Source organism: Meles meles, chromosome 20 (genome assembly GCF_922984935.1).
Source record: "Meles meles chromosome 20, mMelMel3.1 paternal haplotype, whole genome shotgun sequence".
Classification (NCBI taxonomy): Eukaryota; Metazoa; Chordata; class Mammalia; order Carnivora; family Mustelidae; genus Meles; species Meles meles.
The window spans coordinates 9,733,553-9,748,365 of record NC_060085.1 but is presented as its reverse complement, the minus strand read 5'-3'; the positions used below and the strand labels follow the sequence as shown (position 1 = coordinate 9,748,365).

The 14,813-nt window shown below is 60.0% G+C and overlaps 1 protein-coding gene across 7 annotated transcripts in view; it reads left to right on the top strand.

Moving 5' to 3' along the window:
• Positions 1-14,813, top strand: part of ADGRL1 (adhesion G protein-coupled receptor L1) — a 43,825-nt gene that overhangs the window by 10,364 nt on the left and 18,648 nt on the right. For 5 of the 7 annotated variants that reach the window (XM_045989891.1, XM_045989895.1, XM_045989894.1 and 2 more), the window contains exons 2-4: positions 4,937-5,101; positions 8,355-8,568; positions 11,863-11,972. In XM_045989891.1, coding sequence (XP_045845847.1) covers positions 5,032-5,101; positions 8,355-8,568; positions 11,863-11,972 — 394 coding nt within the window. In that variant the 5' untranslated portion in view covers positions 4,937-5,031. Of the gene's footprint in view, positions 1-4,936; positions 5,102-8,354; positions 8,569-11,862; positions 11,973-14,813 lie in introns of those variants that run through there. The other 2 variants (XM_045989897.1, XM_045989896.1) reach the window with 1 other exon arrangement.

The following is a 14,813-nucleotide window of genomic DNA, read 5'->3' as shown; positions in this document are numbered from 1 at the left end:
CCATTCTGAGGTGCTGGAGAATAGGACTCTGACATATCTTTGGGGGGAGGGGCAGTTCAATCCATAACACCCTCTCCCAAGGCCTCAGGGATGGTCAGGCTCAGGCCTCCCAGGGTATGACTCCCACCTGCCCACACCGGACCTTGCCTCCCCACTTAGGTGGGCACCAAGGGGCAGGCCTGGAGGAGAGGAGAGGGGAGGGGACAGAGGTCCTGCCTGGCTCCTCGTACTCCAGCCCCAAGCTGGGGCCAGGTTCTGGGGGTGCCTGGGGCTTTCTGGGGGGAGCTGCTCTGGGGACGGGCCTTCAGGGAGCAGTGGGTAGCCCGAGGGGAACGCTCTCTGTACCCCTGAAGTGATGGTGCCTGGGCTGCGTGGGTCAGACTTGGCCCGCAGGTCACAAACACCTGTCTCCAGCTGCTCCCACCACTGTCACCGTACGTTCATTCAGGAAGGACTTGTCTGAAGACGCCTATGTATCTGGGTGCCCGGAGATGGGCTTGGGAGCGTCCATTTTTCTGGGGGCCTGGGGGTGCAAAGGAAATCCCCAAGGGGACAAGTCAAGTCACAAGGCAGTGACGTGATCAGTGGTGATGGTAGTGACAGCTGCTGCGGGGACACTTTGCATCACTACATGCCGGCCACGGCCCTGCGTGTCTCACATGAGTGAGTTCATCTTGTCATGCAGCTGCCCTGTGCGGTACCCCCATTTTACCAAGAGGAGGTTCCGGGATCGGTGGGGGGCTGGACAGGCGGGCCCTGACCGCAGCGGAGGCTGAAACAGTCTGGGGGCAGGGCCCCTGCATCTCTGAGGAGGGCACATCTGAGCTGAGATCTAAGGGCCACGGTGATAGGGACATAGGCTGGGATTCTGCGTGGCCTCACAGATGGGGGAGCTGGAGCCATGGCAGGGCCTTAGACAGGACGGAGTGTCGAGTGGTCTTTAAAAGCACGCCCTGCCCCACCACCACAGGAAACAGCTAAGGCCCCCAAACAATGAATGGCTGAACAAGATGCCAGCTGGCCTCGTGGGGGAATATTACTTGGCCCTGAAGAGGGATGGTGTGCCGCCCCAGATGACGGTGCGGATGGGCCTTGAGTGAAGGAAGCCAGCCTTGGAGGGATAAGCGCTGGCTGACTCCATGCAGATGAGGTCCCTAGAGGAGACCGGTTGTTGCCAGGGGTGGGGGCACGGGAACAGGAGGGGCTGTTCCCGAGGACAGAGTCTCTGTCTGGGGCGATAACAAAGTTTCGGAAATAGACCGTGGTTGGGGCGGCCCAGCACAAAGAAAGCAGTTAATGCCACTGGATAATACACATAAAAACGGTTAAAATGACACATTTTATGTTATGTATCTATTATACCATGATTTTTTAAATGCCTCTCTGGCTGCCGGTGGGGAGCCCCAAGTGCAGGAGCAAGAAGGGTGGTGTGCTGCTGGGAGGAGGTCTGGGCTGTCGGGAGGGCAGCTGCTGGGGACAGACAGACACCGGCGTGTCCCGGAGGTGCAGACCCAGGACTTACTCCCAAGCTGGATGTCGGGGAGAGAGAGAGGAGCCAGGAACTTTAACTCCTGGGGTCGCAGCCCAAGGACCTGGGGGGATGCTGGGCCCGTGGACTAACATGGTGGGGACTTTGTTTTAGTCTGGTCAGGCTGAAGGTGATTTGGAGACCTGAGGGAGGTGTAGACAGCAGACAGTGAGGAGAGAAGCGGGGCTGGCCCTCCAGTGTGGCAGTCATCACAGGATAGACGATGTCTACAGCCAGGAGGCCAGTTAGACCCCGGGAAGGAGTGGAGGTGGCGAAGAGGCCTGGGACTCCATCTGGGGTCGCAGTGTCTTGGGTCCGGGTGCAGCCCGGAGGAGGAAGAAGAGCCGCTGCCCTCGGACTCATGCTGCCTGGGCCCTGGCTCGTGCCACGCTGCGGACAGCACCCTCAGATGGATTCCAGGCTGGCCTGTCACTTGGGCAGACCGCTGTCCTTAACCAGAACCCTGCTGGTGTGAGGCACAGAGGGAACTGAGGTTGGGCAGCGGGGGAAGGACCAGCTCAAGTTCACACCACTTGTGAATGGCAGAACTGGATCCAGACCCCTGTGGCTTGGCTGCCCCCAGAGCCTGGCATCCGGCAGCCTTGCCAGCATTAACCAGCCACTAACTAGTTGGAGAGCCCCTGCGGAGAGCCAGGGAGAGGGGATGTCTGTTCGTGGAAAGTCAGCACCCCTCCTGAGCCTGACTGTGGGTGGGAGCTGAGGTGGGGAAGGGGCAATGAGGAAGCCCCAGCCCCCCACAATGTAAGACTGTGAAATAATATCAAAGGAGCCGGAGTCCAGAGTGCCGCAGGCCATGCCTGGTCGGGGTTGCGGGGCGAGGCAGGAGGAGGGAGTGCTTCCTGAAGGCTGGGGGTGGGGAGGGCGCAGGCATGCTGGCCACACTGTCCGATCCCTTGCCAAAAGCAAGAGGAGTCTGCGGCCTGGGAGGGGGTGTCCTGTGCGGGAGCGTGCGCCTCCCACCTTTATTTCTTGAGAACCTGTCCAAGTCCCTGCCCTCCAGGAGCTTATGGTCTAGTAAGGAAGGTTGACCCCAGACCTGCTGATATCCTAAAGGTAACTTCAGGTGTGGCTGAAAGCTGTAAATCAGGATGGTAGGTGGGAACAGCAGGGACATTTGGGGAGGTCGGGGTAGGTTGCTCTGTTGGCGTGGCCTTGGAGTTGAGTGCTGACCGGTGGGAAGCCATAGCAGGTGTATGGGGATCCTGGGAGAGCATTCCAGGCAGAGAGAGCAGCCCAGGAAAGCTGGGGGCGGGGGGGCGTTGAGGAGAGGGGGAGGAAGCTAGAGCCTCCTAGAACTGGAGGGGGCCAGCCGGTTACAGAGCAGGGTGGTGTCAGGTGGCCCTGCGGCCCTGGTAAAGAATGCAGACCCCAGGGGAGAGCCGAGGTGAAGGTTAACACTCGATCTGCGTCATTCAGTGACCCCCAAGCTCAGAGTGGAGGGCAGGCGTGGAGGGAGGGAGGCCGAGACAAGCATGGTGTGGCAGGGTGGTGGTTCGGTCCTAGATGGGGCACGGGGGCCACAAGTAGGCAGGTTGGCGAGGTGCTCTGGAGGCAGAGCCATCAGGACTTGCTGGTGGAGCTTACGAAGGGGAGCGGTGGGGAAGGGTGAGGAATCGGGATGGATTCCTAGGTTTGGGGTCTGAGATTCAATGAACACATTGCTGTGTGCCAGGCCTATTCTAGAAGCTGAGGCTAGCTGTGAGCAAAGCAGTCCAGTCCAGTGATTCCTGTCTGTGCAGGGCCTGTTCCATGCAAGAAACAAATAGTTACTTTTTAAAAAATATTTTATTTATTTGAGGGAGAGTGTGATGGAGAGAGAGAGGGAGCAAAGGCATGCCCGGGGGGGGGGGGGGGAGAGGGAGAAGCCAACTCCCTGCTGAGCTGGGAGCTCATCAGGGGGCTTGATCCCAGATGCTGGGATCATGACCTGAACTGAGTGAGCCATCCAGTTACCCCTGAATAGTTACATTTGAACAAAGGTGTAAAGGAGGCCAAGGGCATCAGCCTTATGGGTGATTGTTGGGCAGAAGATACACATGGAGAAACTGGCAAGTGCAAAGGCCTTGGGGCAGGGGTTGGTGTGGTCAAGGAATATCGGGAGGCAGGAGTGGCCTGAGCAGAAACGGGATCAGGATGCTGATGGCACTGATGGAGGGGCTTTCATCTGGCAGGGAAAACAGTGATTGGGGCTCCGTTGAGAGATTCCAAACAGAAAATAAGAGATGTGGAAGGTATTTATTGGTCAATGGCATTAAAACTATGGGACAGACTGGGGTGGCAGCTGGAGAAGACAGAGCAAGTGGGTGTTCACACGCTGGAGGACTGGTTAAAACACGGGTGCTGGCCCTCCCCAGAGAATGTTTGTAGAAGTTCCTGGCCAGGCTGGTGCCACTGGGCCAGGGCCACCATGAGAACCGCGGTGCAGATAAAGCAAAGGGCTGAGGGCAGAGATCTGGGTTTGCAACTCTGAGCACATCCAGGGGAGACCAGAAGGGAGAAGGGAGGAGCAGCCAAGAATGGAGGAAATGGGTCAGAACGGAGCCCTGTGCCCACGGAGTTGCCGTGCCCAGGGACAGGCAGATGTGTGGGAGGACTGCCGGGGAGGGCACACAATGCCAGCCCCCACTCCGGCCCCCTAGGGGACCGCACACCCCTCCCTTACCCGCGCCTGCCTGTCTCCAGCTTACCTCGAGGGTCCCCCAGAGGGGAAAGAGGGGACTCAGTTGTCCCTGGTCCCTGATCTGTGGCGCCAGCCAGTTGGATTCTAATTAGCTACCAGAGCTGGAGAGACAGGAAGCAAGGGCTGGGGGCGGGGCCTGGACTCCTGCCCAAGACGGGGAGGCTGCCATTCAAGGCCAGGATGCCTGGGCACCCCCGCCCCAGCACCCCCGCAGTGCTGGGTGAGGAAGCCAGGTCAGGGAGACAAGTGGGCAGGTTTGGGATTTGGGGATGGAGAAGAGGCTTCCAGAAGGCCTTTACCTCCCATGCTAGAGGGTCTGAGGCCTGCCTGGGTGCAGGTGGGCCCTTCACAGCCATGACATCCTGGTGAGCTGGCCCTTCTATGGGGGTGGGGATTTCGGGGGTTGGGGGGAGGTGCTGCAAGACCACAGGAGGAGCTTCCAGGAGGTCCTCTTTGGTCCAAAGCGCCCAGTGGGTGGGTCTGTCTGCCGGTCAGGGGTGGGAGTTAGTGTAAGCCAGAGGGCCTGGAGGGGTGCCGCTTCAGCCCCCACAGCTGGCTTGGGGGAGGTACCTTGAGAGGCCCCTGTCAGGGACTATGGGGTGGCAGCCCTCAGCCACCAGCAGGAGGAGAGGGGACTGGCCCAAACACCCCTGCTCCTGGGCCTGCTGGGAGCCTGCCCCGGCCTTACTCTCCCTGTTCTCCCCCAGGCTGGTGGGCCAGGCCGTGGTGCCCACCTGCTGATGTGGGGCAAGGCCCCCGGCACGGGACACTGAGCACCCCGAACACGCCCCCGGCTGCCGCCATGGCCCGTCTGGCTGCAGTGCTCTGGAGCCTCTGCATCACCGGCGTCCTCGTCACCTCGGCCACCCAAGGTAGGTGCCGCTGGGGCTGGGCGGGAGCCTTGCGCAAACGGCAGCTGGGAGGCCAGAGAGAATGCCGAAACACCTCCCATCCACTTGGGGAAGAACCACGGTCCCCAGCTCGCCCCAGACCGCAGCGGAACCGAGCCGGAAGAAGACTTGGTCATCGCAGTCCCCGGCACCACTGAGGGGTTTACCCCCAACACCTGGGGCAGCAGGCCCCATCCTGCCAGGGGTCCTGGAGCCTGGGACGCAGGGCTGTGGCCTCCTGGGACCAGGACTCGCCTTCCCGGTGAGCCCAGACTCCTCTGTCTTATGTGTGTGTCTCTCTCTGTGATTACATCTCTGAGGCTCTCACTGGGAAGAAGGCTTAATTAAAGCATGCCCGCCGACGTTTATTTAAAAACAACTAATTACCCGGCTCGGCCCTATGCCGGCCCCAGGATCCTGCACATGCAACAATTAGTGCCCCCAGCTTGCCCGCCCACCGCCACCAATTACTCAATTACGGTCCCCGTGGCAGGCCCAGGCGGGGGCCAGGGCAGGGCAAAAGGAGAGGCAGGAAGAAGGGGCCTGCTGGCCTTGCCCCTAGCCCTGGACATGCCCCAGCCGGCACCCCCCAGCTCTGTCTCAAGAGCACACTGTTGGTGGACTCTGCTCCCCAGTGTCCCTTCACGTAACCTGATGTTCCCAAACGCCACGAAGGCAGAGGGGGCATTGTTCAGCCAGGCCCCAGGGCCTTGGCACTGCTCTGGCCAGCTGGCACCCTCTGCTCTCCCAGTGCCCACGTTCTCTGCTCATCCAGGTCCTGCCCCACCGCCCTAGCTGGGCCGGGAGGGGCCACTTCCACCCCCAGACCCATCTGAGCCAGCCCTCCACCCCCAGCCTCCCTCCCAGGCCCGGGAAGGACTAAAATTAGCTGTGGAAGCAGATGGTACTAGAGGAACACATGTAATACTTTCCCCCTAGTGAGACTCAACTCACCCCAGAAGACCCCAGGGGCCTGGCTGGGGTCCCCCTGGGGCCCCCCACCTAATGGTGGAAGGAGCAGATCTCCGAAAGGGATCTGCTTGGCACTGCTGCCCAGGGCACCGCTCCTTCTCTGTACCCACAAGCCACAGTCCGTGCCTCAGAGCCTGTAAGTCCCCCTGCATGTCCCCACTCCCCGCTGCACCCTGCGAGGCCTGGCTGGGAACTGGTGCCCGGAAAGGTGGCTGATCTGGTGGGTGTGGCCCATGTGGAGCCCACTCTGTCCTGTAGAGACTGGCTGCCTCAATAAGTGCTTTTTAAAAGATTTAAAATTTATTTATTTGAGAAAGAACACGAGCGGGAGGGGAGAGAATCTCAAGCAGACTCCCCATTGAACGTGGAGCCCAATGCGGGACTCGACTCCAGGACCCTGAGGTCATGACCAGAGCCCAAGGCAGACGCTTAGCTGCCCGAGCCAGCCAGGCGTCCCTCGATGATCTTAACGACTGTCGTACTTCGCGCCCGCCCCCTCATTGCCTCCTTCAGGCCTTTGTCCAAGTGTAACTGGTCAGGGGCCCTCGCACCTGCTGCAGCCGCCCCAGCGCTGAGGAGGGAGCAGCCGGGCAGCGGCTCCGAAGGGAAGAACAGGGGCCGCAGAGGCGGTCGGTTTAAACCCCAGCCATCTGGGGCCTGAGCCGGGGCTGTTGGTCCTCACCGGGCATGGGATGGGGGCGGACATGGGACCGGGCAGCCGCACCGGGCTTGTTCTTCCATCGTCACGCTAACCCTCGCCACGCAGGGCACCATGCTCAGTGCTTTCTTCGGGAACATTCTGTAGCACACGGACTCCCCGAGGCCTAGCCCTGGGCTGTCAGTGCTGATCTCACAGACTGGGAACGGAGGCCAAGGAGGCTGTCTGAATTGAGTGCGCGTCAGAATCGCGGGGGCGGGCACATAGGTCGGTCTGAGGGGCCTGGCTTCTCCCTGGAGATGCTGACTCAGCAGGCCTGGGGCAGGGAGCCAGGAGCTGCATTCCCAACTAGCCGCCGTGTGCCGCCGGTGCCGCTGGCACATACCACCTCCCCACACCCCCCAGCCACACTGAGACGCTCTGGCCCCGCGGATGTGCCTGGCCAAGGAGTGGCAAGGCCAGGCTCTGTGGGTTCTTTCAGAATATGAGAGCCTTTCCTCCCAAGCCATCTCTCCCACTTGCATGGGGTGGCGGGAAGTTAGGGAGGCACCCAAGACCACCCTCACTTCTGACACCAGTTGTAAGTTTGGGAGTCCTTTGGACCACCCTCAGATTGGATGATTCCCTAGAAGCACTCCCAGAATTCCTCAACACTGTTATACTCGTGGTGAACAGTTATAGATAAAATCAGCTGAGGAACGAGGTGCATGGGCCAGGGTCCAGGAGGGTCCCCTGCTCTGGCCTCCCGGGGGTCCCTGCCCGTGGAGCTGTGGGCAGCGCTTCCTCCCCCATGGTGCTGCGTGACATCCGCAGTGTACTGCCAACCTGGGACGTGCTCCTGAGCCCCGGGGTCCAGCGTCTTCACTGGGGCTCAGTCGTGTAGACCTGGGTGACCACCCACAGGACTGACCTCAGTCCCCAGCCCTTCCAGAAGTCAACTGATACCCAAAAGCTCCTGCTCACATTGTCAGCGTGCTCCTTTGCTAGGACCGCTGTAACAAAGGGCCACAGGCTGGGTGACTTTGACAACAGAATGGAATGCCCTACAGTTCTAGGGTCTGGGAGTTCAAGATCAAGTCTTCAGCAGGGTTGGCTCCTTCTGAGGGCCGAGAGGGAAGTTGCTGTTCCAGGCTTGCAGCTACCCCTCTTCTCCCTGTGTCTCCACACCATCTTCCCTTTGTGTGTGTCTCTGTGTCCAAATTTCCCCTTCTTATAAGGATACTGGTCATACTGGATTAGGGCCTACCTTAACGGCCTCATTTTAACTTGATCACCCGTTTCAAATTTGGTCCCACTCTGAGGTACGAGGGATTGGAACTTCAGCATATGAATCTGAGGTGGGGAGGACACAATTCAACCCATCGCAGGTGTGTAGACCATCTGGCCTGGCCCAAGGCCCCCAGGCAGACAGATGCTCGGCAGGCAGGACACCCCCAGTGCTCAGAGGCACCTCTGAGCCAAGGGCAAAGACCTTACCGCACAGGTGGGCACACCGAGAAGCCCGTCTTATAGGTGAAAGACCTGAGGTCCGTACAGCACGTGTCCTGGGCAGAGCCAAGCTGGTGGGGGGGCACATCTCCTTAGTGGGGTCTTCCCTCCCCATAGGCCTGAGCCGGGCCGGGCTCCCATTTGGACTGATGCGCCGGGAGCTGGCGTGCGAAGGCTACCCCATCGAGCTGCGGTGCCCAGGCAGCGACGTCATCATGGTGGAAAACGCCAACTACGGGCGCACAGATGACAAGATTTGCGACGCCGACCCTTTCCAGATGGAGAATGTGCAGTGCTACCTGCCCGATGCCTTCAAGATCATGTCACAGAGGTGAGGGGCCCCAGCCCACCGGGCTCCTGGGGGCCCTGGATAAATGCCTGTCCTCCACATGCCCCCTGGCCCGGGCACCCTGTTCCCCCTCCATCTTTTTTCTATGCATCCAGCCCATTTGCTGAGCACCTGCTAGGTGCCAGGTCCCATGCAAACAGCCAGGGAGACCCAGCTCCTTTTCCCCGGCAGCCTGCACCCACTAGGTACCTCCAGAAGCTCGCTCCAGGATTCCTGGGGGAGGAAGTGGAGGTCTCGCAGTGTAGAAGCAATAGCGTGACAGGGCGGAGGTGTCATGGGAGCTGAGGGAGAGCCCAGAGGTCACTCAGGCTGCCCTGAGGAAGTGACAGTCTGAACACAAACAATTGCACGTGAGCATCAGAGACAAAGTGAGCGCCTGAGTGTGTGAGGCTGTGTGAGTGTGGGGGGAATGCCAGGCAGAGGTACCTCACGGGCGAAGCTGCAGAAGGCTTCCTCACACCCACTGCCGGCGCCGCGGAGCTGGTCAGCTCTTCCTTCACCATACACGCCCCCCCCCCACCCCGATTTAACCGCCCCTTCTGCTGTGGGCTTCCCCTGGGGTCGCCGTACTACCTTCTGCCCCGTCTTGCCTGCCACGGGCTATTGTCACCACAGCAGCCAGGAGGTGCCTGTGAACACCTGAGCGGGGGCACCCCCCTCAGAGCAGAAGCCTTTCCCCTGAGGCCCAGAAGGCCCTGCGCTGGGCCCTGTGCTCTGCTCCTGGCGCTCCCTGTCTCCACGCTCCCCCTCACTTGCTTGGCTCCAGCCACCCTGCCAGCTCCTTACATGCGTCTCCCCTATGGGCCTCCTCTGGGTCTTTGCACCGGCTGGTCCCCCTGCCTGGAATGCTGTTCCTGACACCCGCATGGCTCGTCCCTTCCCTTCCCCATGGATTTTCTTACCTGACTATTCTCTCAGCGAGGCCTGTCTCTGAAATCACAGCCCCCCCCCCCAACTTCCTAGCCCCTTCCCTGCTTTATCTTCTAGCCCTGACACCAACCTTAGTTCTGGGGAATATTTTGCATCTTTATCAAGTTTGTCTTTCCTCACTGGGCTGTCAGCCCCATGGGGACAGGGTGCTGTGTCTGTCACTGCTGTGTCCCCAGCCAGATACACAGCGGGCACTCACTGCGTTTTTTGCTAAATGCCTGACAGAGGGCAAGGTTCCCTCCAGGGCCCTGAGTGTAGAACAGAAGAAGGAAAGGAGGGCTGGAGCCAGCTCTGCAGCTCCTTGAATGTTGGCAGAGGATTCTAGAATAAGTCACTGGGCAGGGTCACAGAGAGCCTCCAGAGAGTTTTGGGCAGGGGACAAGTGTGGTCACGTGGCTCAAACCAGTGGGCCAGGCTGGAGCCACCTCATTCCCTGCCCCCCACCTTTGCTCCCTCAAACACACACAAGTCCAGCAGGCCTCCCCCTCCTCCCCCTTCCCTGTGTGACTCCCCTGCATGAGCTGCCCTAATCCAGCTTCCCGGCCTTTGCTTAGGCTGTGCCCTGTCCTCCTTGGGAATCCCTCTCCTCCCACCTCCTGCCTCCAGCTTTCTCCTTGGCCACCTCACCCCTTCAGCACCGGCCTCAGGGCTGCGGGGTCTCCATGGTCCCCCCAGCTGCTGTCAGCTGGCCCAGTTCTGCTTTCATGGGTTCTCGGTTCCAAAAGGGGGAACGCTGAACCGTGTAATTCCAGAGGCCCAGGGAGTGCGAGGCGGCCACTCTGCCATTTTAAAGCCTGGAGGTGAGGCTCCAGGTTCAGGTACAGCCCTGCTGCTCTGATGGAGACACCCCGGAACAGGCAGAGTGGCCAAACCAGATCGCGGGGGAGAAGATCCTCAGCCCTCCCTTCCCTCTGGCTCAGGGGCTCCCGCACCCAGCCGTTCTGCAGCCACCTCGGGCTCATCCCCGTCCCCCACCGGAACTCAGTCCCGAGTACTGCCAGCCGCAGGGGAGGCTGGGACGCGCGGCGTCCAGCCGTTCTCTCTTCTGGATATTGAGGTGAAATTCACCTAACATGTCCACCACTTCAAAGCGAGCAGTTCAGCAGTGGCTAGTACGTTCACAGTGTGGCGCACCCACCACCTCCCTCTGGTTTCGGAGCATCTCCCCAATGGGAAACGCCATCCCCGGGAGCATGACCGCCACCCTCCCCTCCCCCAGCCCCTGGCAGCCACCGATCCGCTTTCTGTCGCTGCACACTGGCCCGTCCCAGACATTACATCTGAGGATCGCGGAACGTGGCCTTCGGGGCCTGACTCCTTTGGCTTCACGGTGTCTTCGGGTTTGTCCATGTCGTGGCACACCGGAGCCTTCTTTTTAATGGTCAGATCGTATTCCGCTGTGTGGATGGACCACGCTGTGCTTAGCCATCCTCTGCCAGCCGACACCTGGGCTGTTCCTACCTCTGGCAGTTGTGTAAATGATGTCGCTGAGAGCCCTGGGGTATAAGCAGTGCTTTGAGCCACTGCTTCCCCCTTCCTTGGGGGACAAAGCTGCTGGGTCACAGGCAACTCACGGCTTAACCTTCAGAGGTCAGGGCTCAGGTTTTAAGGGCATTGAGGAGCAAACCCTCATGAATTAATGTCCTGCCCCGCCGCAACCTGGCCTGTGGTAGGGCCCAGAGACCTCGATTGGAGACACAGACGGCACAGGAGAAACATCTTTCTGTTCATATGTCGGTTTCCCTTTGTACGTTAGTTAGGCTACCAGAAGTTGGTGGGGACTCGGAGTCCCCAGAGGGCACTGAGAATGGCTTGTGCGTGAGGTGAAGAGACGGCCACTGTCCTAACCGCAGGTCCTCAAGTCAGCGCTACCCAGAGTGCGAGACCCATGTAAGGCATGGCCCAAGGGGGACACGGGCAGGCACTGTGAGCCTCTTGTCAACAGCGTGTTGGCAGAGACGCCGCCTCGTACATGTGGCTTCACGTCTCACTCTTCCGTGAACGGGAGGGGCTTTCCAGCCCATTTGGGAAAAATGCCAAGGACAGAATAGCATCAGTGACACGCAGCTGGGATGTGAGGACGGGGAGCTGGGGAAGCAGTTTACGGGGCAGGGGCACCCTGAGCTTGCTGCCCTATGGGGCCAAGAGCAGAAGCCTGGCTCTTGGGAAAGGGACAGCAGGCAGGACACAGAAGATGATGTCCCCACAGGCCCCGGGCCTTGGTCGCCACAATTCCATCTCCACTTGGGGGTGCCCATTCCTCTCCTGACCCTGAATGCATCCCCCCCACCCCACCCCATTCTAGGCTGGTCTTTTCCTCCCCCCTCAACCTTCTCTTCTCTGCAGGTGTAACAACCGCACCCAGTGCGTGGTGGTTGCTGGCTCTGACGCCTTTCCTGACCCCTGTCCTGGGACCTACAAGTACCTGGAGGTGCAGTACGACTGTGTCCCCTACAGTGAGTCATCTTGTTCCTCATGCGGACACGGGCCCTTCCCCCTCCTAGAAGCAAGTGAGGAGGAGACACCTTGACCTTACACACACACACACACACACACACACACACACACACACACAGAGTCAAGTTAGGACAGGCACAGCGGGGGCAGCAGAGCCTGCTCCCTCCCTCACACACTGTCTCCACCCAACCCCCCCCCAAGTCAGTCCCTGCTCCATCCTCACCCTCCCAGGCTCTGTCCCTGTCCACAGGACACCTTCTCCCGCTCTTGTTAACCTTGCCCCTTCGTAGGCAGAAGGGTTCATTTACACCCTTCAAGGCCACACTCCAGAACTCGCTTGGTGCATCTCCCTGTCTCCTGGTTCCCTGGACCTGGACCAGCTGCCCTCCAACCTCTCTACCTCCCTTCCCTTTCTGACCACCCCTTACACACCCACTCTTCCTTCTCACTCACTTCCCTTCTTTCCTCAGCTCCCTGTCCTTTCTCTTGTCCCTCTCACCTCTCATGTACTCCCAGTCCTGCTGCTTCCCAGTCCTGGAAGCGGGACTCCAAACCCACAGAGAGGCAGACCACCCTTGGAGGCCTGGCAGCAGATCTGGTGTGGAGCGCTAGGGGCATCTTCCACAGAAACCTGTCTCCTGGCTAGTGTGCCCATTACCATGATAGCACTTCCTGTCTGCAAGGGAAGTGCTGCCATGTTGGACTGGGGTGGCCCCCAGGAAACCTGAGGAGAGTGATCTGGGGAGCCAGGGGCCTGGCTTTCTTGCATCTAGTCAAAGGGAACCAACAAAGACAGGGTCTCTCCTCCTCAGCATTCTGCTCTTAACATGGCCCTTCTTTCCTGCCCTCACTGTCCCTTCCCTTCTCCCCATCATCCATTTCCCTCCTCTCCCTGCCAGCTTCATGTAGCCAACCTGGAGGTAGGGCCTCCGGGCAGATGGGGGAGGAGGCAGGGCCACCAGAGTGTCTGAGTGAGGGGGGCAGGGGCAGGGGAGCAGGAGGCCCTGTGACTCTCCCTCCTCTGCCCTCCCACCCCAGCCTCCCCTCTCAACCTTTGATTTCTCCTCGCAGGTGATGACCTACGTGCCAGGGGAAACAGGATCACTTATGTGCTTCCATAACCTTCTTTTACTCCTCAACCTTTCCTTTCAGCAACTCAGGCCTCCAGCCGCTGTCTGAGGGGGACACCCATCTGATCCTTGAAGCCTCCCCACAGCACTGGGGACACTCTCCACCCACCCCCACGGCCGGGGCAGCACGGACGGGAGGCGGGAGGCTGGGAGCATTGCACAGCGGGGAGCTGAGGCTGGGTTTGAGGCTTGGCCTTTCTGACTCTGAAATTTGAGCAAATGACTTAAACTTCTCTGAGCTGCTGCAGAAGGAGGCAAGAGGCCAGGAGAGCACGCGTGTGAGGTGCCTGTCCCAGGGCTGGCCACGGAGCCCACTCCCTGTGGCCGAGTGCTGCATGCAAACTTTCCCCAGGGCAGAGGCTTTGTCCTCACCCCCCAGCGCCCAGACCCGAGCCTGGTTCAGGATGTGCTCAGTAATGGTACAGGTGCCTGCCCAAGCCAGCTTAGCTCGTGTCTTCATCTGTGATGCTGGGAGAGGGTCCCTTCTGGGGGATGCTGCCAGGAGCAGAGAGAACATGGGTAAAGCTCCTCCTGCACCCTGTGCCGTAAATATATATAAAAGAAACAGTGCCCACTTTTGCCAACTGCATGGCCTCCGTTGTGTCGCTTCACTGCGCTGAGCCTGTTTCCCCGTGTGTAGACAGGTTTCTGGAAGGACTGCCTGGGAAGTACCTAGCACTTGATCACTTAGGGAGCAGGAGGCACTTGGTAGTCATTGCTTTTGTTGTGAGTATTCGTAGTGATTTTTAGCAGTTATTGCTGTTGGAAATGAAAAACAAAACGAATGACAGATGATGATCACAAACCCTCCGGAGGCAGGTGAGATAAAGGGCGGGAAAAACATCCCTTGGTCCAAGTGGAGTCCAAAGCAAGTTGGCATCATGTGGGTAAAGAAGCAAGAAACAAGTTAGAGGCACAGGGAGGAAAGAGGCGTAGGACCTCCTGAAGCTGACCCCCCTCCCTCCGAGTGTGGGCCGGGGGCCGTGACCCATGGAGACCAGGATGGCCCAGGGGATGGGCAGCCCCGGTCTGACTTAGAGTGAGCCTGAGCCCCGGGGGAGGCAGGACACACAGTGAATGTGTCTGGGACACCGTGGGGCCACGTGTGCCCTCAACAGGCAGAACTCAGGGCTGAGGGGGTGTAGCTCCTGGTTCCAGAAGAAGGAGTTCCCAGGGTGACAGAAGCCAGGCCGGAGAACAGGGAGGCGGGGCACTCACTTGTCCCCCACTGTTCGAGGTCGCTGAGCACTTCCTGTGTGCCAGGCCCTGGATGAGGCGCTGGGAAGGAAGCCAAACTCTCCCCTGTAGAACCCCTGCTTGTGCCTCTAGAGCAGTGGCAGGAGAGCAAGGCCCTGGTCAGAGGTTCCTGAGGGGCCAGGGACACAGAGCCTGAAGGGGGAGCAGCCTGGGCAGCCATCTGGCCCTGGGCTTCAGAGGCCGGGGTGACCCCAGTGCTGGTGCAGGCGAGTCAGGGTGGGTGCAGGGGCCCACCACGGGGAGGGGGCAGTGGGTGTGTGGGACTCCCCCACCACACACACAGACACACCCCAGACAGGCCCGACTAACGCTGGATTTGCCTTGCAGCTGAGCACATTCTAACCGTGCCCCTTCCTCCCTCAGGTGCGCCCGCCCACCGGGCAGCAGGCAGGGAGCTCCTGGCTCCAGGGCCCCCGGGTCCGGGGGTGGGTGCTGGGCAGACAAACTGAGCCA